General features: G+C 40.5%; 2 protein-coding genes across 6 annotated transcripts; both read left to right on the top strand.

Annotated features, from left to right (window-relative positions):
- The first annotated feature begins 136 nt into the window (after window positions 1–136).
- Window positions 137–9,728, top strand: mfsd10 (major facilitator superfamily domain containing 10). Of its 2 annotated transcripts, none has more exons than XM_024400063.2 (13): window positions 137–261; window positions 3,862–4,033; window positions 4,551–4,647; window positions 4,909–5,012; window positions 5,217–5,375; window positions 5,599–5,787; window positions 6,010–6,124; window positions 7,549–7,660; window positions 7,798–7,906; window positions 8,027–8,117; window positions 8,211–8,258; window positions 8,382–8,471; window positions 8,605–9,728. In XM_024400063.2, exons 1-13 carry the CDS (start codon window positions 245–247, stop codon window positions 8,706–8,708), a joined length of 1,407 nt encoding a protein of 468 aa, XP_024255831.1. In that variant the 5' UTR covers window positions 137–244; the 3' UTR covers window positions 8,709–9,728. The 2 variants fall into 2 exon arrangements, with proteins under 2 accessions (XP_024255831.1, XP_024255832.1); XM_024400064.2 differs by having other exon boundaries at window positions 161–261; window positions 3,866–4,033.
- A 2,826-nt stretch (window positions 9,729–12,554) lies between these two features.
- Window positions 12,555–22,205, top strand: LOC112232825 (selenocysteine insertion sequence-binding protein 2). 4 transcript variants are annotated; one of them, XM_042320456.1, is made up of 18 exons: window positions 12,555–12,918; window positions 13,519–13,658; window positions 13,887–14,058; window positions 14,220–14,262; window positions 16,227–16,450; window positions 16,544–16,634; window positions 16,731–16,855; window positions 17,027–17,176; window positions 18,390–18,497; window positions 18,600–18,698; window positions 18,866–18,998; window positions 19,171–19,334; window positions 19,625–19,778; window positions 19,881–20,067; window positions 20,176–20,396; window positions 20,676–20,830; window positions 21,025–21,199; window positions 21,500–22,205. In XM_042320456.1, the coding sequence occupies exons 1-18, from the start codon at window positions 12,910–12,912 to the stop codon at window positions 21,619–21,621; spliced, it is 2,472 nt and encodes an 823-aa protein (XP_042176390.1). In that variant the 5' UTR covers window positions 12,555–12,909; the 3' UTR covers window positions 21,622–22,205. The 4 variants fall into 4 exon arrangements, with proteins under 4 accessions (XP_042176390.1, XP_042176389.1, XP_024255833.1 ...); XM_042320455.1 differs by having other exon boundaries at window positions 14,187–14,262; XM_024400065.2 differs by having other exon boundaries at window positions 13,887–14,079.
- Window positions 22,206–22,595: the final 390 nt, after the last annotated feature.

Raw genomic sequence — 22,595 nt, 5'->3', positions numbered from 1 at the left:
GCTCATTGGGACGTCCCTATCCGATTAAAGTTTAAATGTAAAATGGTAAAGTATGACGTCGCAAAGATTCCGCATAGAACTGACATGCATGGATCAGTGGAGGCCTTGCTTCTGTGCGCTTACGTCACAATCTTGTCATCGTAAACGATAAATGAAACAAGACACCGCTTCCTGGTCCAGTCAGTTTGAGACTTCGAGAATCAGATGAGTTCACAACCCTAAAGCAAGCTGCTCGCAAATTGATATGCCACTGGATTTAGGGTAAGTAAATGCATATGAAAAATGTATGGGGAATCTCCATGCATGGCTTATCACATTGTAACAACTAAACTCAACTCCATGCTGAAGGAAGTTTCTGATGAACCGTTGGAGTTCATCAGAAACTATTGCACTTCTTTCCCTAGTCAATGATTTTAGCATTGAGTTTATTCAGCTATAACAAACTTTGATTACAATAACTTAATTAATATGCTCACTACTTTAGGATGCAATGTATACCCCTGTTTCCATTTGCGATACATTAAAATTTTGAGTACTTTATTAAAACGCATTTCATCCATAGGCTAAGCCTACAAAGTTGGTTAACACCCATCTGTCTAATGTCATGTGTCTGTCACACGTAATAATATCCATATAATTCCAATCTTCAAATGTAGTCCGGTTTTGAGTGTATTCGGTCATGAATGGAATTATATTATTTCCTACTTCCTCGAACATTGTCTTGCCTCACCACCTTGTTTTGTCGTTAACTCATTCTCTGTGAAGAGACTTGCACATCCACCGTCCAGCGAGGACGACTGAATAAGGATGTAAACAAGCATTTCCCTAACCGATTAAAATCAACCACCATTTACCGTGGAGCTGAGCGGCGAATAGTGTGGCCAGACTGGAGTTCCGACGTCATTATCAAAAACTACAATTTCAGCACCCAAAGAATAGCCCGCAATTACACACGACATTGTTGATAACTTCATCTCTGAATAATGTTTATTTGAAATGATAGTGTTTTGCTTTTGTTGTTTTGTTTGCTTTTCATGTATTGTGTGTGTGTATGTGTGTGTGTGTATATATATACTGAACAAAAAAATCAATGCAACAATTTTACGGAGTTGCAATTCATATAATGAAATCAGTCAATTGAAATAAATAATGCCCTAATCTATGGATTTCACATTCCTGGGCAGGGGTTCAGCCATGGGTGGGCCTTGGATGGCATAGGCTCCACCCACTGGGGAGCCAGGCCCAGCCAATCAGAATGAGTTTCCCCCCCAAAAGGGCTTTATTACAGACAGAAATACTCCTCAGCACCATCCCCCCCCCCCTCAGGTGTAGAAGCTGGATGTGGAGGTCCATGGGCTGGTGTGGTTACACGTGAGGCCAGTTGGACACACTGCCAAATTCTCTGCAGTCAGCATGCCAATTGCATGCTCCCTCAACTTGAGACATCAGTGATGTTCTGTTGTGACAAAACTGCACATTTTAGAGTGGCCTTTTATTGTCCCCAGCACAAGGTGCACCTGTGTAATGCTCATGCTGTTTATTTCGCTTCCTCACGTGCCACACCTCTGGTGGATGGATTATCTTGGCAAAGAAGAAATGCTCACTAACAAGGATGTAAACAAATTTGTGCATATGGAAAATTTCTGGATTTTAAAATTTTATTTCAGCTAATGAAACATGGGACCAACACTTTACATGTTGTGTTTACATTTTTGTTCAGTGTAATTGTTTATTGATGTGGTCATGCAGGGCTCATCAGTGAAAGAGACTGGGTCTTAGCATGACTCCCTGCTTAAATAAAAGTTAAATAAATCTAGCCTTAATCGTAGTATACCCTTCAGGGCAGCAGACTGGGAGATTTAGGATGGCATTGACATTGGAGAGCTGCAATTCTTATGACATGTGAAGGCCCACTAAGTTGCTGGCATTTCTTGTCAAGTTAGGTAGGTGTTCAACTACAATGAACCAACACATCTGCCTTATGTGCTTGTCATCATGTGTGGTTGCATCCTCCCCATACACCATAATGTGAACATATACAGCAACTCCAGGGCAGACAGTCAGGATGGTGGACATGATTTTCTGGAAAAAGCAATGTGCCAGCGTATCCTGAACAGCATAAGAGTGCATCAGATCATCCCCCAAAGCCAATTCTTCCTTTGGCCGCCTTTCCTTCCAGTTCTCTGCTGCCAATGACTGGAACGAACTGCAAAAATCACTGAAGCTGAAGACTCGTATCTCCCTCACTAGCTTTAAGCACCAGCTGTCAGAGCTGCTCACAGATCACTGCACCTGTACATAGCCCATCTGTAAATAGCCCATCCAACTACCTCATCCCCATACTGTATTTATTTATCTTGCTCCTTTGCACTCCAGTATCTCTAGTTGCACATTCATCTTCTGCACATCTACCATTCCAGTGTTTAATTGCTATATTGTAATAACCCTAACCCTTTGCCACCATGGCCTATTTATTGCCTTACCTCCCTTATCCTACTTCATTTGCACATACTGAATATAGACTTTTTCTACTGTATTATTGACTGTATGTTTGTTTATCCCATGTGTAACTCTGATGTTGTATGTGTCGAACTGCTTTGCTTTATCTTGGCCAGGTCGCAGTTGCAAATGAGAACTTGTTCTCAACTAGCCTACCTGGTTAAATAAATAACAAATGTGCATCATGAATGCAGTGAGCCAGCAGAAGGTCATGTTAGATTCAGGCACCCATATCGGACTAACCATGAATCAACGCTCACTTGTAAATGATAAGGAGGTGTTTTTAGAGCCCTATCCTGGAGGTACACCGTGGGGTGTAGAGCTAGGGAGAGGGTGTCAGAGTCGTGGGTTGGATTATCTTCCCTTTCATTGGAGCCCCCGAGTTGCTTCCTTGATCTTCAGAGGCTTGTGACTTGGAGTACTTGGTGTTGCCATGCCAAGCTGTCTGTTGTCTTTTCTATATCCAGACTAAGGAGATGTAATTATGGTAGGTATATTGGATTCCCAACATAGTTGAATTGCACAAAAATAGTCTAGAGTACAGGTCATAACAGTACATAAATCTGAAAGATGTCTCATTTAAAGCATATATACAGGTGTTTAAACAACCATTTAATGGTATTGAGGCAGCCATATTCGATTTTTGGACGCTATATTGGATTTGGAGTGAAATCTAGGGGGGGTCCCTAATGTAATTGCAAGAGTATGGGCTAAACAAAAAAGACAGTTTTCAGTGTCTTAGAGCTGATTTAGATTACAATAGCCACAACATCATCAAAGATGTGTAACTGTATGTATTTTGTATATTAATCAGATACCAAAAAGTAAAGCTTACATTGATCATAAATATTCATACTTGATATTTCCACCTATTGTATTTCTGTGTTTACTTACGGGTCTATCTTTTCAAGATGAATTAAGATCTAATTCTGTTTGTTTATGTAGTGCAGACAACTGAACTGACTACTTGAATTTCAAATATTTGCAATATCAGAGCTTGTAATATTGGGTTACATGCGGCCCATCCTCCCTCCAGCCAGGCATTATTCTGCACTTTTTTAGTTGTCACGATGTGTCACGATGTGTCACAATCTATCAATTTAACCACTTTTGCAGTAAACTATTTTTGCACAACCATCCATTTAATAAATGGTAGACATAAGAGACATGGTTGTGTTTTGTTCTACTGCGGTTGGGGGATCTCAAACTATATCCCGTTTTGAGGACTGGCCGCTAGCCGGGTAGTAGTTCAGTGCCATTTCGTCTTCTAAAGTTTAGTATTAACATCTCCATTAGGCGCTGACACCCATGTATGCATCCCATACAATTATAATTTTAAAAAATCCTGTGTTTTTGTTTAAGGAAGGAGTTTAATCAGAAAGGAGCAATGTCAAGTGAAACGGGATCTGAAGAGGCCGTTGGCTCCTCAAGAGTCATTACGAGTGTTTTCTTTGCCCTCCTCTTGGACTTACTGGGATTCACCCTGATCCTACCTCTCCTCCCATCTATACTGGACCACTATGGCCAAACAGAGGTAAGTGCTCATGTTTGTCTAAGCTCAGTGAGCTGTCCTTTTTTATTACAGTTTAACATTTCAGCCAACTTTAAAGTTACCCATGATGCACCACGGTCATCACGGTTTTTAATTATCTGGAACATGGCCAATGTCTGTTAATAGTAAATGTGAGCTCCCCTCTTAAAATCTAAATAGTTTTCCTCCCCATCATTATCATCATGAATTAAATACTTTAATTTCATTGTACTATATTGTGAAAGACGAGCATTATATTTGCAATAATGTTGGGTTATCAATGCAATTTTCCATTTTGGTAATATGCCAACTCCAGAAACTGACATTTGATGCGTTTCTTTGTACACAGAATTTGGGGCCTCACTCTAGGGAGGACAAGGCATGCTTTGTGTGATTAAACCTTTCCATGAGACAGCGTAACAAAATTACACACTTGTCAGCTGATCGAGTGTGTGAAATTTATCAGATTCAGATCTTGCACTCATTCGTAAAAAATATTTTCACGTTTTCCCCCTAACAGGACAGTGTCTATCAGTCACTACAGAGCATTGTGGACTGGTTCAGGGAAGCTGTCGGAGTTCCAATGGAAACAAAATACAACAGTGTCCTCTTTGGAGGTACAGTAACACAACACACTTTATTTAACTACATGTGGTTGTTACAGTTGAGCAAAAATATTTTTATGTCTATATTTAGACAAATGGCATTGTTCAAAATAGTAGCTTGTCTTGTAAATGCCAGAAATAGTGTGGTGTCTGTGTATTAAAATGTGTGACTTAAAATTGACCAGATGTTGTGTTATGTCTTAAAATTTGCCAGAACGCTCAACCAGAAAGGACCATAATCACAGATTATGTTCTCTACATTCTATTGTTCAGGTCTGATTGGATCACTCTTCTCTCTGCTGCAGTTCGTGTCGTCCCCTTTAACTGGGGCTGCATCGGATCATTACGGCAGAAAACCGCTACTCATTCTTACCACAGTTTGTGCAATGTTATAGAAATGCAGTTGATTTAAATAAGTGACTTGCCATTTAAGAATATTTCTATTGCTTTTTCATGGCTATGAAACTGGTTAACATATCAGTACATATCTTGGGCAACTCTCTGTCCATTTCGGTGTGTTATTTGCCCAGTTTGCCAGCCTGATTTGATATGGTTTTAATTGGTATTTTTTTGTGTTCCAGTTGGGATTGATGTCTTCCTATGCAGTCTGGGCAGTTTCCCGTAGTTTCAGCATGTTCCTTTTGTCTCGGGTGATTGGGGGTATTTGCAAGGGTAATGTGAGCCTCTGCACTGCCATGATTGCTGACCTTCCTTGCCCGAAGGCACGAAACAAGGGAATGGTAAGCACTGTGCATAAAGCTCATGCTATGATTTTTTTTAAAGACATACAGTACAGTATATGCCATTCAGGACTGAAAGATCTTGATTGAAAGGAGATTGATAATTTAGGAGTATGATTAACCACGGACCATGCGCTCTGTATTGCACTAATACACTAGTTGGTCTTTCTTTAGGCCTCGTGTATGCATTCTTTTAATTTGGCAATGCATATTTTGTTGTTAGATGATGGTTGGAATTGCCTTCTCGTTGGGATTCACGGTAGGCCCACTGATGGGGGCCTACTTTGCCATTAACTCCAGTAAGGAGGAGGTATTCTACCATGGCCCAGCTGTACTGGCCCTGGTCTTCAGTGCTGCTGACCTACTCTTCATCATTGTTATGCTGCCAGAGACCCTGCCAAAGCAGAACAAGGTGTGATTTCATTGGTATACCTCTTAGGAGAAACTGAAAACGGCACACTCGAAACTCATCACGGGTTGGGCAGTGTGCTTCATTGCACAGAAAGTAAAAGCCTTGGTCACTCACTTATCTTCTCCTAGTAATGTTTTAATGCAATGATACTATACACAGTGTTTAATCCATATTAGTAAGCGTTTCTGTTTATTATTTCTGACAAGACTGGTATCTGCTCAGACCCAGGTTTCCTCAGTGACCTCTGGGATCCAGGAATCAGGAGATCTTCTCAACCCAGTGGCTCTGTTCCATTTCTCTGCCCTCACAAGGACAGAGGACCCACCCTCTAAAGAGAGTGAGTGCATATTGATTTACGTGATATTTGTACAGTATGAAATAATTGTCAAACTATACACGGAACAAAAATAAACGCAACATACAACTATTTCATAGATTTTAGTGAGTTGCAGTTCATATAAGGAATCAGTCAATTGAAATGCATTCATTAGGCCCTAATCTATGGATTTCACCTGACGAAATACAGATGATCCATCTGTTGTTTACATACCAAAAAAAAAAGCTAAGGCCGTGGATCAGAAAACCAGTCAGTATCTAGTGTGACTACCATTTGCCTAATGCAACGCAACACATCTCCTTCACATAGATCAGGCTATTGATTGTGGCCTGTGGAATGTTGTCCCACTCTTCAATGGCTGTGCGAAGCTGCTGGATATTGGCGGGAAATGGAACACACTATCGTACACGTCAATCCAGAGCATCCCAAACATGTTCAATGGGTAACATGTCTGGTGAGTATGCAGGCTGGAAGAACTAGAACATTTTCAGCTTTGAGTAATTGTGTACAGATTCTTGCGACATGGGGTCGTGGATTATCATGCTGAAACATGAGGTGATAGTGGCGGATGAATGGCACTACAATGAGCCTCCAGGATCTCGTCATGGTATCTCTGTGTATTCAAATCACCATTAATAAAATGCAATTCTGTTTGTTGTCCGTAGCTTATGCCTGTCCCTACCATAACCCTACAGCCACCATGAGGCACTCTGTTCACAAAGCTGACGTCGGGCAAACTGTTCAGTTACGACGCCAAACTGCAGTGGTTACAAGTGGTCTGCAGTTATTGAAGCCAGTTGGATGTACTGCCAAATTCTCTAAAACAATGTTGGAGGTGACTTATAGAAGAGAAATTAACATTCAAAACTCTGGCAACAGCTCTGGTGGACATTCCTGCAGTCAGCATGCCAATTGCATGCTCCCTCAACTTGAGACATCTGTGGCATTGTGTTGTGTGACAACTGCACATTTTTAGAATGGCCTTTTATTGTCCCCAGCACAATGTGCACCTGTGTAATGATCATGCTGTTTAATCATCTGCTTGATATGCCACACCTGTCAGGTGGATGGATTATCTTGGCAAAGGAGCAACTCTCACTAACAGGGATGTAAACAAATTGGTGCTCAACATTTGAGAGAAATAAGATTTTTGTGCATATGGAACATTTCTGGGATCTTTTATTTCAGCTCATGAAACATGGGATCAACACTTTACATGTTGTGTTTATTTTTGTTCAGTAAAAAATATCTATGAATATATATAAAGACCCACTAGTCTGTATAATGTATATCTTGTCAAGATCTATGCTTAGTAAGATGGACAAGAATCTATTGAAAGTACTTCATAATAACCAAAATATTGTGTTGAAATGTACCACAAAGCCTTTTTTATTTGTCCCTGTCTTTTTTCTCTTGGACAACAGAAATGCAGAATCTGAAAGTGTTGGGCCTCATTTACTTCACATATCTCTTCCTCTTCTCTGGTCTTGAGTTTACATTGAGTTTCCTCACCCATCAACGGTTCCAGTTTACAAGGTATGGGTTTAGGGACAAAGAAGGTCAATCCTCAGTCTATTTAGCTCCCTACACTCCAATTTATTTGAATCTGTTCAACCAAAAAGAGGCTACCTTAACACCTTCAAATGTGCTACGATACTCTTCAATTTTTGCAGCATGCAGCAGGGTAAGATGTTCTTCTTCATGGGTATCACCATGGCACTGATCCAAGGAGGATATGCCCGTAGGATCAAACCAGGGCATCACATCAGGACTGTTCGTCTGGTAAATATTGTACTCATTACGACATGGCTAAGAAATCAGCATCAAGAAATCTTTTAAATAGCCAAGATTAGCTCTGGTATAATTTTTTTTGCCAAAGTCGGTATTCTTAATGTATTTTAGGCAATCATATTACTGATTCCAGCATTTGCTCTCATTGGACTGGCATGGAATTTGAAGATGGTTTACATAGGTTTGATTTTATACTCATTTGGTAAGTTTTCATATCTTCAAAGTTAATTTAAAAAAGAAACTAAGTATATCCCTGAGGTGATTTTCCTTTACTCAAACATCTTCTTTGTCACAGCTGCTGCCATTGTTGTCCCTTGTTTGACAACGCTGGTTTCAGATCATGGTAAGATATCTAACTGTACTATCATAACCACTATGCACTTGCTCTCTCTTAGATACACACACACACACACACAAATCAAATCAAATCATTGTGTCATTGTGTAACATGAAACTCCTCTTCTAGGTTCAGCCAATCAGAAGGGCACAGTGATGGGAATCCTACGTAGTTTAGGAGCCCTGGCTCGAGCACTGGGCCCCATAGTGGCATCCTCAGGTGACTTTCTGCATTGAATGTCACATTTTGTAACTGGGCAGAAAAATATTATGTCAGTTGTCAAAGGCTGTGATTTGTGAATAATTTGAATTTCATAACATTTCTGCTGAATGTCTATTTAATTTTTTTGCAGTTTACTGGATTGCTGGAGCAGAGACCTGCTTCATTATCAGCTCAACTTCTTTCATCATACCTCTGGTTTTACTGAGAAGACTGGTAGGGCTCAAACAAGAGTGAAGAGTGTGCTAACAAGCCTTAACACAGGAGCGTTAAAGGGTTCTACCACGACAGACTGTTTCAGAGATACTCCAGACAGCTTTGATATGGTTTTGTTAATTGTTATTTCATTTGTTTACATTTGCTTGGAATGCAAGCTATGAGAAAATAAGTACATATATCATTGACAAATTGTGGTAATATTTTTACATTTTTTTTATTATAAGTAGTCCATGTATTTTCTTCTCTCTAACCACAAAGCCTTGGCAAAAGATACCGTTACGCTTGTCTACACTGAGCTGCACTGAGGTAGAATTGCAATCACCCTTTTCCTCCTCATACTAGCGAGCAGTAGCCACTGCAGCCATTATCGTAAAACTAGCAGTATTTCAATCTTCTCGATGGAGCAGTGTTGATAAAGGTAGGATTTGGATTACAGTCACATATCCCATCCCTGCATTGAGGTACGTTTTCCGACCACATCTTGCGCTGGCTCCACTGTGTCTTAATGTAACCATGATTGGGTTCTGACCTCAGTGCAGCTCAGTGTAAACAAGCCTTGCCATGTAAAATTGGCTTTGTATTTTGGTTTCTGATGTTATACCGTTGAAGTATGTCATATCCAGATTTTTAAAAAGAAAGAAAAAATATTCTCTCAACGTGACAAAGTATCTTGTAGAAATTAAATGACAGCATCCAAAATACATTCAATTATGACATTTAGGACTAGCTCATACATTAAAAGGTAGAGCCTGATTGTATCTGTTGACTTTTGCATATGCTAATGTTTCTGTCAGAGTTCTGTAATAGAACTCTATAATCAGACATTATTTGTTATAATACTATGCTTGATATTGTTGAGTAACACTATGGGAGTATATTTGAGGTACTATTTGTTTATTACTTAAGAAAAGTAAATCAATGAGCTGTTACAATTAAAACATAACATTATTTTATTTTTAAATCAATTGAATGTAGTATCATTATTGAGATTATTCAAAATATCTTTATCTATATTAAAAAAGCTCTGAGTTTGTGTGATATTGTGTTGCCTTGCCCTTTATGCAATATACTCTTATTTACCACACAATGATCATGCAACATCCTCATTCCCACTGTAAAAATTCATGAAAACAAAAATGTTTGCTCTTAATTGGTGGTTAGATTTAAAATCACATTTTAGGAAGACCAATTGTAGAACTAGGGTTTATGACTGGCTGTAGTAACTAATGATACACGTACAGGTGAGGGCGCTGCTGTACCTGTTGGTCAGTCAAATAATGTAAACTACATATAAACTAGCTTCTGAGGCAGAGAGTACCACAGTATGAGTCTCAATACCCATAAAACCTAGCGGTCAAACAAGGAAATGCAGTAGTTACAATTCTTTTTCCACCATTTATTTTTTTCCATAGAGGATTTTAGAAACACACCTGTAGGCTTACCATGGTGTGGCATTTTGAGGACTGTGTAAATCTCTCTAGGACAAGGTGACATGTCAATATATTTGCCTGTATTTACCCCACAAAAATGAAATGCTAATTAGCTGCTGATGTGACTATCATAAAGAACTACAAATGCCATGATGAACTGGACGAGGCTGCCGAATCGAGACAAAGGTAGTTAATCCAGAGATTCATATCTAAAGTTAGCTAACTGTAGTAATTATTAAATTGGCTACATTTCTTTTAAATTGACAATTCTGAGAACTGTCCTTTGCAGGTTTTAAATTGACACGATACCAGTTAGCCAAGTTGTCAGCTAGAGATAAAGTGCAGGAGCTTGCAGGGATTTGTAGTTTTGCATGAGTTATTTGGGTGTGCGAGACTTGACATCAGAAGAGTTACAGGGTGTGTTAAGTGGTGGTGTCCCATCCTTTCAGGTTGTTGCCCCGAGGAAGGACTAAATGCATTTAAATAGTAGAGTAGAGTGGTATTTTTTTATGACTATTTATTTATATTTTTGAGAGTGTTGTATTACATGGTAGGGTATTTATTTCATTTTTTTCAAGTAAAGTATAAGGGAGTTGTACTAGTAGGTGGCGGTAATGCAACATTTATTGGATGCCAACCACTGTTAAATCTCATTGAAGAATAATGTGTCTCAGTAAGGTTGGTTTCTTAGCGTTCATAGCAATGGTTATGAACTGTACCACAGAAATGGAATGTAAATCACTGAAAATAGATGTTGTGGTGGCAGCTGCAGAGTATTTAGGTGTACGAGATTTTACTGACAAGCGTTACAAGGTGCGTTGAACAATAGTGTCCCGGCCTGGTGTATAGTAAGAGAGTAGTGGAATAGTGGTGAGGTTTAAATTCATGGGTGTAGGGTTGGTTGGTACAATTTTTCTTCCCATTTCTTGTCACAAAGTGTAATGAATCCACACCAGAACAGTAGGTGGAAACACAGGGCTAGATAAAATAAATAGGTAAATAGGGAGGCCGGGCTGACACTCCAGTACAGTAGGCGGTGGTGTATTCACCTTTCAGTTGGTTGCGATTCGCCAATACAACGAAGAAGAAGCTTGGGAGAAGCGTGCAATTGCGGCCTGCAATTCCGGGCGTTCGAACTCCTCTTTTTACTTCCATTTTTAAGCAAGGATTAGGTGGGAGGAGAGGGCGCTCCAATACAGCAGGTGGCGTTAATGCACAATAACGTTGGTGGCCAGCAGCCGATAAACCTTACAGAAGAACAATGCGTGGGCGATACCGGTCGACAGGAGCTGTGTTCGTATAGTCATACTAACCGTACAATTTGTGACGTAATTGAGTATATAGGATCATAGTATGTGTATAGTTAGTATGCCAAAAGTTCCCGGATGTCGTACTAAATTCCCCAAAATACGAAGTATACAAGCAGTGGACACCAAGACATCAGTAGCTTTATAATTGAACACATTTATAAAGATTTTACACTATTGTGGAGAGATGTACAGCTTGGATTCTTTACCTACGATTAGAAATAAGCTGAAACAATTTTATGTACTTAATTTCATTATTCTTTTGGCCAGATTTCATATTCACAAATGTAAATTTACAAACAAAACACCACATTTTCTTAATTTACAAACATTTATTGAACTATATTTTAAGACAAGTAAATACTCAGCTAACAAAAAAAGCTGTTAGAATTATATGCGTATGTATGTCCCTTAAGGTCCTTATGTAATGTGATATTGTACCCCCTAGCCCAATTGTCCTTTGTATATTATTTATATATACTTGTGTTCCCACATGTACTTCCTGTATTGATTTGTTGTTAATAAAATAAATATATATAAGCAGTGGACACTTTCCGTGCTTTTATGGACTATAATGCCGTTCACAAAATAGGCGTGGCTTTTCAGATTTTGAAGTAAATGACAGAAAATATGCAGCGGAAGTTCTACGAGGGCGGATACAAGTTCATTGCTTTAACTAATTATGACAAATGTTAAAATGTTGAGCAATGTAATAAAGTCATCACTTTTCAAATAAGTTACACGTTATGTTGGCTGACAATTTATTAGCTACGCTATGCTTTGAACCGCATAGAATTACAGCAGTATTTTATTTATATTTTTGTATTATTATTCATTGTTTTTGTTTGCATTACAGCAGTATGTAAGGGTATGTTAGCTACTGTTACAAGGTTAGTTGGCTATTAATACATCGAATTTACCAGGCAGTATATTAACTATATGCAATCTAACTACCCAACGTTTATTGATTTGATTATTCACGTCATTCTTAGATAAGTAGTATAGTCGCATATGCGTTCTCAATGGACATTGTTAATTCTGTCTGTCTACTCCGATATCAGAGCACAATTGTCTGAGCGTGCCAGAGCGCAGAATAACTGATTAATTTACGAACGTTCAATATGGCCGGTGTCAGTAAACGTCGGCAAAGAAGCGTGATTAAATTGTTGTCAGCAGCAGAGTTCAGTCACCATCGCTCTAGATAACATGAAAACAGCCTACTAGCTCTGCTAGGGCATGTAGAATGGTCAGAGTGAGGAACGCCCAGAATTGCGGGCTGCATTTGCACACTATTGAAGCTTGGTGCTACATCATGTGCACTCTGGGTGCTCAAATTGTCCACAGCTGACTTGCCTGAGAGTTGTGTTCAACTGATGTCATGCTATGTTTGTACAGTAACTGTGTAGTCAGCTAACTGTGTGCATATATATACACGACAGAAACATGACCATCTGACTTCAACGGGCAATCACGAAACAGGAGATGGACAAGGTAAGATTAAGGATGCAGTTTGTTATTGAGAAATGCCTATAGCTAGCCAAGCGAAGTAGCTAACTAGCTACATTTGCATGCTGAAACCAGGATGCTAGATAGCAACTGTTGTGTAATACTAAACTGCCATATGCCAGCCAGTTGTCTGTTTGTTTGATTGTACATGACTATCATGAAATTCGACTTCGACGATATTATTTCACGCCGAATGATTAACGTAATGTAGCTAGCTAGCTAAGATTGATAGTCGCTAGTACCGTTACATGTGCACGAGCTAGGCTAACCATAACAAACCAATTGAGCTTGAGTGGATGGGCTAGGTAGGCACTGACGCATTACTGTATCCCTGACTGGCGCACTACTGTATCCCTGACTGGCGCCACTAGCAATTGGAAGCCGAGATAGTTTTAACTGACTTGTTAAACTAACGTGTGTATTCGTGACGTTGCAGACCCAATGCACTTGTTGGCTCTGAAATTACTTCCCTTACCTGCTAGTGTTCACGTACACTTGTCGCTAACTTAGACATATCTTTCCTTGTTAGTTAAATTTCAATGTAATATTATTGGTTCATTTCTTATTTGCTTTGGTATATTGCAGCAGAGCAAATTGTCACCTGCAGTCCAGCCCTTTGTTCCAAAAGTCCAGCAAGAAGGGAGATTGGAGGCCCCTAAACAACTGACAACTTCACTGCCCCTGACACTACCAAACCCTTATCTGTTAGACCAAGGTTCTAGAAGGTAGGACTAATTCATTTATTGTGCCTTTTATTGTTTCCATACATTTCTCTAAAGCAAGTACTTGCCGGAGTTGGTGTAGGGTAGTGTGTTTTTAAATGGTAAACTATTTGGTATATTCTGTCATAGAGCAGAAACATAGCTATTTTGCCATTTGTCTTCAGTTTATTGCAGATTGCGTAGCTAACATGATTGTGGAGTGAACTCGTTCATTTCTAAATCTCCATCCAGGCATCAGGCTGGTAAGTCTACTTCAGGTGACGACTCGAGAAAGAGCCCCAGGCAGAGGCCATCAACCACTGATGGTATGCGAGGAGACGCACAGAGCAAGCATGGCTACATCAGCAGCCGTCGTACCAAAGGGACAACTGAAACCAGTGCATACACAGCTGGAGAACGACTCGTACGTGATCAGCAGACAAAGGTCTGTTTAATTATACTGACCACTTTGAAACCAAACTATAGCTTAATACAAACAAATGTACTTTAATGTGTATTCTTATATCTCAACTGATCCCCCCAACTTCACAGGCATCCAAATCTAATTCTGAGTCTGGTTCTCAGGACAATAACATGATCAGGACATCATTGGATGCACCAAGAAGAGGTAATCACACATGTTGCATATAACGCACACATATTCATAATGTTTTGTTAATGGTAGGTATCAATGTTCCCTCAAATTGTGCAACTTCCAGCGTGTGTTTACTGTGAACACTGAGGCTGTACCCGCTATAAGTTAGTTTCAGACAGTGGTCAAGTAGGCTACTGCGCCTTTTGATCATAATTTAGGCCTTCCAGGGTGGCCTACTATCAAAAAGAATGGAGAAAATGTATCCCATAACATTTTAACATGGAAATAGCTGTTCTATCATCCAGCCTACAGTAGCAACCAATGTGTGGTGTTTAATGTTGTCCTACATTCCATGAGACTTTTGAAAAACACATGTAGGGCTTGACAAGGAGGTGACTGAAAATGTTGTTTGATGCAATAAACCACTTTACAAAATAAAATGCATTATTATTCCTATACTACTATTACAGAGAATAAGGCAAATTATGATACCCTCTGCCTATTGACTACTTTATTCAAGACCGTCTCAAAATACTGCCCCTTTAAGACAAAAAAAGCTCTTTACCTGACTCGCATTTCAAAGATGTCTAGAAATGTACTTGTTGTGCTCTTGTAGGAAGTAATCACTCCCCCATTGCTGACTACAAATGATCTATAACTGGGCTAATAACTCTCACTAACTAACAAAGGAAGTGAACAAATGTGCTCACGTGGCTACATGCAGCTCTCGCTTTGATCTCAAAACAAACGCATCTACACATGTCCTCTCAACACAGGCCAGATCAAAGTGAAAGTGTAGTTAAACAGTGTAATTATTCCCTCCAAGGCAATCAAACAAGTGAAATTCAACGGCCTAGACATGAGACGTATGTGGCAGGGTCTACAGGACTACAAAAAGAAAAGCTAGCATGTCATGGACGCCCACGTCACGCTTCCAGACAAACTAAACACCTTCTTTGCCCGCTTTGAGGATAATACAGTGCCACCATCGTTGCCCGCTAACAACGACTAACCATCTCTGCAGCACTCCACTAATCAGACCTTTATGGTAGAGTGGCCAGACAGAAGCTACTCCTCAGTAAAAGGCACATGATAGTCTACTTGGAGTTTGCCAAAGGGCAACTAAAGACTCAGTCTATGTGAGACAAGATTTTCTGGTCTGATGAAACCAAGATGTAACTTTTTGGCCTAAATGCCAAGCATCACGTCTGGAGAAAACCTGGCACCATCCCTACGGTGAAGTACGGTGGTCGCAGCATCATGCTGTGGGATTTTTTTTTTTTTTGCGACAGGGACTGGAAGACTAGTCAGGATTGAGGGAAAGTTGAGTGAAGCAAAGTGCAGAGATCCTTGATGAAACCCTGCTCCAGAGCAGTCAGGATCTCAGACTAGGGTGAAGGTTCACCTTCCAACAGGACAACAACCCTAAGCACACAGCCAAGACAACACAGGAGTGGCTTCGGGGACAAGTCTCGGAATGTCCTTGAGTGGCCCAGCCAGAGCCCGGACTTGAACCCGGTCGAACATCTCTGGAGAGACCTGAAAATAGCTGTGTAGCAACACTCCCCATACAACCTGACAGAGCTTGAGAGGATCTACAGAGAAGGGGAGAAACTCCCCAAATACAGGTGTGCCAAGCTTGTAACGTCATACCCAAGAAGACTCTATGCTCTAATTACTGACAAAGTTCATTCAACAAAGTACTGAGTAGAGTCTGAGTACTTATATAAATGTTATATTTCTGTTTTTATTACATTTGCAAACATTTCTAAAAACCTGTTTTTGCTTTGTTATGGGGTATTATGCATTATGGGGTGTATTGTCTGTAGATTGAGGGGGAAAAAATATTTAAATCATTTTAGAATAAGGCTGTAAATGTAACAAATGGTGGAAGAAGTGAAAGGGTCTGAATGCTTTCCGAATGCACTTTATATACTCTTCCATTTGCAAGAAACTTTTTTTTCTTTAGTGTGGTGTGTTATTTGCTTTGTCTGCAGGGGGTTTTAGAGGGACCAGATCTGCCCCAAAGTCATCAGAGAGATCTGAACCTGCCCAGTTGGATCTTGTCACGTTTGAGGTGAAAATGGCTGAATTCCCAGAGCTGGGTGGTTTGGCACCTGGCAGTCCTGCACTTCCTGCCCCACAGAAACCTGGAACCTGCTGGGGATCAGCCTCACCATCCCTCACCCCCCATCATCAGAGCTCAGTATCCACTAGTACGGTAGGTCTACTGAGCTATAGCATGCTGTCATAATTTCATAAATTAGAAATAACATTTATCTTAAGAAATACCGTTTGATTTTTGGATCTGTAGACTACACCAGTAAGAAAAGGACAAAGACAGGACCCCAGTCAATGCACCGCTTCCAGTGAAAATGGTGATTCATCCTTGACTATCCGCCAAGGTACTGGACCTTTTTTTAAATTTAGCATTCAAAAGTAATGTAATGGTTTTTGCTGTATGCCATTAAGAAAATAATCAATGTACTTGACCCATTCAGGTCAGACTGTGGAGGCAGTTTCACAGAGCAGTGGCCTAGCAGTGACCTCCTGGGCCAATGTGGCCTCCCAGCCTCCAAAGAAAGTAATCCCCAAGAAAACGGTCAATAATGGCACTCCCTCCCAGGTACTGTGTGTGCTTGATGCAAATCCTACTGTACATCTCGATCTAGCTGAAGTGACCCCTTGCTCTCAAACTGATATGTTTAAGCTTTGATGATTTACTGAGGTAGAAATTAAGTTGACCAACATTTTCACTTTTGAAGAGAATTTGACCTTTTGTCTTGTCCTTAATTAGAAGGAAACATCTGTGCAGCAAGAAAAACAAGCCTCAGAGAAGAAGAAGAAAGGGAAGAAGAAGAAGAAGAAATCCAAAATGCCGGGTGAAGTTGGAGCGTTAGAGGAGTCTGAGGACCTGGTCATTTATCAGGAGCCACCCAAGTTTGAGGTGCAATAAGTAACAGTGCACATGTACAAATACTAAGTTTATTAGGTACACCCATCTAGTACCGTGTCGGTCCCTCCTTTGCCTCCAGAACGGCCTAAATTCTTCAGAGGCATGGATTCTACAAGGTGTGGCGTTCAAGCGTAGCTCAATTGGTATCAAGGGTCCCAACCTGTGCCAGGAAAAAAATTCCCCACCATTACACCACCGTCATCAGCCTGTACCATTGACACCAGGCAGGATGGGCCCATAAAATTCATGCTGCTTATGCCAAATCATGACTCTGCCATTAGCATGACGCAACGGGAACCAGGATTTGTCGGATCAGGCAATGTTTTTCCACTCCTCCAGTGTTGGTGATCGCGTGCCCACTGGAGCCACTTCTTTATTTTAGCTGATAAGAGTGGAACCTGTGTGGTCGTCTGCTGCAATAGCCCATCCGTGACAAAGACCGACAAGTTGTGTGTTTCGAGATGCTGTTCTGCACACCGCTGTTGTACTGTGCCGTTATTTGCCTGTGTTTGGCCTGCCTGTTAGCTTGCACGATTCTTGCCATTCTCTTCTTGCCATTCTCTTACCTCTCATCAACGAGATGTGCCGCTGACTGAATTATTCTTTTTTTGTCACTCCATTCTCGGTACACTCTAGAAATTGTTGTTCTGAGATACTGGAACCGGTGCGCCTGGCACCGATGATCATACCACGCTCAAAGTCGCTTAGGTCAATTGTTTTGCCCATTCTAACATTCAATCGAATAGTAACTGAATGCCTCTGTCTGCTTGCTTTATATAGCTGGCCACGTGACTCACTGTTGGTGCAAACTATTTTTGTGAACGGGGTGGTGTACCTGTTAAACTGGCCACAGTTCTATAGTTATGTTTTAATAATATGCTCAAAAGTGCTTTCCATTGTAAAGAGGGATATTTTAAAACACTTCAGGAGACCTCCCATTTATTTAACCTACCTAGGGAAGTCCGTTGAGAACAAATGATTATTTACAATGATGGCCTACCCCTGCCAAACCCTCCCTTAACCCGGATGACGCTGTGCCAATTGTGCGCTGCCTATTTTTAAGAAATCAAAAGTATTTATTAATAGAGCCCCTTTACAACAGTAGTTGCTACAGTGTTTATACACAAACTGAGCCTAAAACCCCCACACTAATTATATTTAGTATCAATTGAATTTATTTGTTGACTGTTTATTTTCCTCCTAGGATGAAGAAGAGTTTCCAGACTTGTCTCTGGCCTTCGCTGGTTTAGCCAGAGTGCAAGGCCACAACTCAGTAGTGTTGAGCAACATGGCAAAACTAGTCAACAAGGAGGTAGGGAATTAACATTACTCTTGAAAATACAAACCAGAAGCATTATAAATGAAATTACAACTTAATTTAATCAATACACATACAATTTTATTTCTGGTAAAGGAGGGTCACAGAGAAGGAACAGGACTCCAGCCAGGTGACCAAAACAAGGACAAAGCCACAGCAGGAAAAGCTCTCCCTTCAGAGACAAAGAAGGGACAGGTCAGCATTGAACTTTACTCATGATTTATAGGAAAATATTGAAATCTGATTCAGGCTGGCTTATTCTGTACAGACACTGTTCATGATGTTAGAAGAGCAGAAAGTCAACCTCTGTTGTGTAACTTTGTCCAAATGGTTATTCTTGTAAATGATAACCTTCTCATCAGAAAGCTGAGAAGACCAGTGGGAAGAAGAGCAAAGTCCCTGTGCAGCTGGATATTGGGAATATGTTGGCGGTTCTGGAGAAGAAACAGCAAACTCAGAAATACAAGCAGGACACCAAAGGGGTTATCCTCTCAGGTTATATTACAGCAGAAAAAAACTTCAGTCATTTGTTGTTTTTTACTCATGGAACTTTTAAATGAAAAGTGCTTGAAAAATAGCACTGATGATACAATGCGTACGTACACATTGCTACCCACGTTTTGCATCATGCTATTCTAACATATCTTCGACATTTGTTACTATGTAGTTGGTGGGTCGCTACCTGTCGGCCATAAAAACACACTAATCCAGAAGAAACCATTGACACAGGATAAGATCGCCCACAACCCCTTGGACTCGACCAGCCCTCTGGTAAAGAAGGGCAAGCAGAGAGAGGTTCCCAAAGCTAAGAAACCCACACCGCTGAAAAGGGTGAGTCTCTCAGACCCCAGCTATCTGGAAATATGTATGGATTGTGTTATCATTCCCTAGCTTGGATTTACTCTGCCTTTCTTTACTCCCAAAAACATTTTCTGTGATGATTAAATGTTTTTACCCTATTGAATGCTTTGCTGAATGGTGCACTGCTATTGGACGAGATCATGCTTGATAAGCCTTACTTTAGCATGCATTTTAGACCAATCTGTCTTTAAATATGTTTTTATAGTCCTGTACTCTACTGCCACCCTTTACCAGTATTGTTTTGTCTGTTCAATCTGCAGGTGATTCTCAAGGAGAGGGAAGACAGGAAACAGAACCGTTTGCTGGAGGAGCGGGCACTGCCCCCTTCAAGTGAAGAATCCAAGATGGCCGGCGACATAACAGAGGAGCTGTGTGAGGCCATCGGCATAGACCAGGACCAGCGTGACTCTACAGGTCAGACAGAACTTCACTTCATAATTTTTAGAGTAGAAAATGTACTTGGTGTAAGTATTTCTGACTAAGTGTAAGAGGTAATGTGTGTGTGTGATACTTCAGATGTAAGCAGCAGCCCTACTAGCCCCTCTGTGCTTGAGGAGCAGTCAGAAGTACATGGGGAGACTGAGGGGGACACTGAGGAGGAGACTGAGAAGGAGACGGAGGAGACTGAAGAGCCAACCAACCAGTCTCAGCCACAGCCCTGCCCTCCCTTTCGACCCAAAATCCACAGCAGGAAATTCAGAGAGTAAGCCATCATGGTTTCCATTTCTTACACTGACAAGATAAGATTCTAAACATATACTCTTAACCATACTGGATGACACACCCACACCATTTAAATATTGTCTCCCAGTTACTGCAGCCAGGTGCTGAGTAAAGATGTGGACGAGTGTGTGACCAACCTGCTGAAAGAGCTGGTGCGCTTCCAGGACCGGCTGTACCAGAAAGACCCTATGAAGGCCCGCATGAAGAGACGTCTGGTCATGGGCCTCCGGGAGGTCCTCAAACACCTCAAACTCAGGAAGGTCAAGTGTGTTGTCATCTCCCCCAACTGTGAACGGATCCAATCTAAAGGTACAGTATACTCATTAGACTTAACTTCTACAACCTGGGTTTCCTGTGTTGACTGAGATTCCAGGGGCATTATCTCACCATTGTCTCTTTAGAATTGTTGCTTTTCATTGTGTTTATATTGTACACGCAAGAGCAAAATGACAATACCCAGTCCTTGTAATGTAAGTAGATTTTTTTTTTTTTTTATGTTTATCCAAAGTAGGTGAAATGAACTTTTCATGTTTTGCCCTTTTTTCAGTGTTTACAATGCTAAGGATCATGTATTTCCCTCTTCCACAGGCGGTTTGGATGAAGCTCTCCACACCATCATTGACACCTGTCGGGAGCAGGGCGTTCCCTTTGTGTTTGCCCTCTCCAGGAAGGCCCTGGGCCGGTGTGTCAACAAAGCTGTGCCTGTCAGCCTTGTGGGCATCTTCAACTACGATGGAGCACAGGTATGGGCATTCAATAAAACTGGAGGCTTAGTAAGTGCTGCTGGACATTTTTGTTTAGTCTTAATGATACAATGTTGGAGACTCTAGTCACGTATTGCATGATACAAACCAGAGACTAAGAAGATCATTGTTCTCTTGAAACTGTTAAGTGGTGCGTGCATGGATGTGGTTACGGTTTGTCTTTGATTCTACAGGACCATTACCACAAAATGATTGAACTGTCGTCAGAGGCGAGGAGAGCTTATGAGGTGATGATAGAAAACTTGGAGTTGACATCACAAGGAGAACAAGAGAACCAAGCGGATCAGCTAAGCACTGGGCCACTGCCATCTCCACCAGCCTGCTCAGAAACAGAGGAGCCAGAGTACAGTAAGCGAACAAGTTCCATTCACTGACTGTCAAAAGCAATTTACATTACACTAAATACTTGTGTGGAATCTCCTTCAAACATTTCCCTAGGTTAATTTCCATTTAGCTACATTCCTTGGCGATGCATGGGTGGCCTGATCTGGGCTTAGAACAGTTAGTGTAAATTGTGTCTTAGCTGATAAGAAAAACAGGCATTTACCAAGCCTGTTTCTCTGCTTAGTTTATGGAAGGTGGGGTACTAACTGAATGAAGGACTGCTCGATGATTTTGTTTATTTTCTCTAAATCCCTCTTTCCTCAGTAAAACTGTGGAAGAAAATGCTGGAGAAGGAATGCAATCACAAGTTTTTAAACTTTGAGGAGCAGTTTAGCTCCGTCCCCAGGGCCAGTGACTGTAAAGAACAGATGGATGAGAAGAGTTGATGATGGAGACTGTGTGCCTAAAAACCCACTTGATGCCAGCGCTGACTGTCAGTCCTGAAGGAAATACTTGATGGCATCCCAAATGGCACCCTATTCCTTATATAGTGCTATATTTTCTTTGACCGAGCCCTATGAGTGCTAGGTTAGGGAATATTGTCCCATTTCAGATGCTGACAGATCAAAATTGATCTATTTCCTGGGACCAAACCAATCACTAGAAGTGACCCTTCAGCATGTATTTACACTGCTCCATGATGACAGGTTTATTTACCTAATGTGCCTATATAAAATAGAATCAAAGTATACTTTATCTGTGAATGTTAGATGAGCGACATGACCTCAAGATGTCCACAGTAGTTTTTTTTCTGAAACAATGGAAATGCCACAAACGGTTTTGTTTTCTTGTGTTCAAATTAGGCATTATTTCCTTTGTCAATCATGTGTGTACTTACTGTATAAGGTTGAGATTCAGTGATTGTTTCTTTGAGGCTACACCAGTCAACAAATGTCTGCTGTCATATACACTGATATGAACTTTGGTCTTTGACATTAGCCGAACAATAAAATTATAATTTTATTCTTAAGAGACTGTTTTGTCTTTAAATAATTGTCAATACCTAATGAAGGTTATATAATTTTGTCAATTTACTTTGTTACATTCATGTGCAATACGTTAATAGCATATTTTAAATTGTTAAATGTCTTCTATAACAGATATTAAAATAATTATGGTTCAGTGATCAATAATGATCTGAAGTGATGTATATTGTTTTTACATTCTATTCCTTCAGATGCATCATTTTGAATGTGACTGTAGTGTCAATGCTGTAAAACTGCCCCCAAATCAAAATGATCAAAGCTGTACAACGAATCAGTTATTCTTGTTTTAAGCAATTACAATGAAAAATCTTATTCAACATTCATCTGTCTTAACTCTTGAATATGGATAGTTAAGTGAGTTTGCTTGTTATGCT

The sequence above is a fragment of the Oncorhynchus tshawytscha genome, linkage group LG04 (assembly GCF_018296145.1).
Source record: "Oncorhynchus tshawytscha isolate Ot180627B linkage group LG04, Otsh_v2.0, whole genome shotgun sequence".
NCBI lineage: Eukaryota > Metazoa > Chordata > Actinopteri > Salmoniformes > Salmonidae > Oncorhynchus > Oncorhynchus tshawytscha.
The sequence above is the reverse complement of the archived record's forward strand: the minus strand, read 5'-3'. Positions and strand labels throughout refer to the sequence as shown.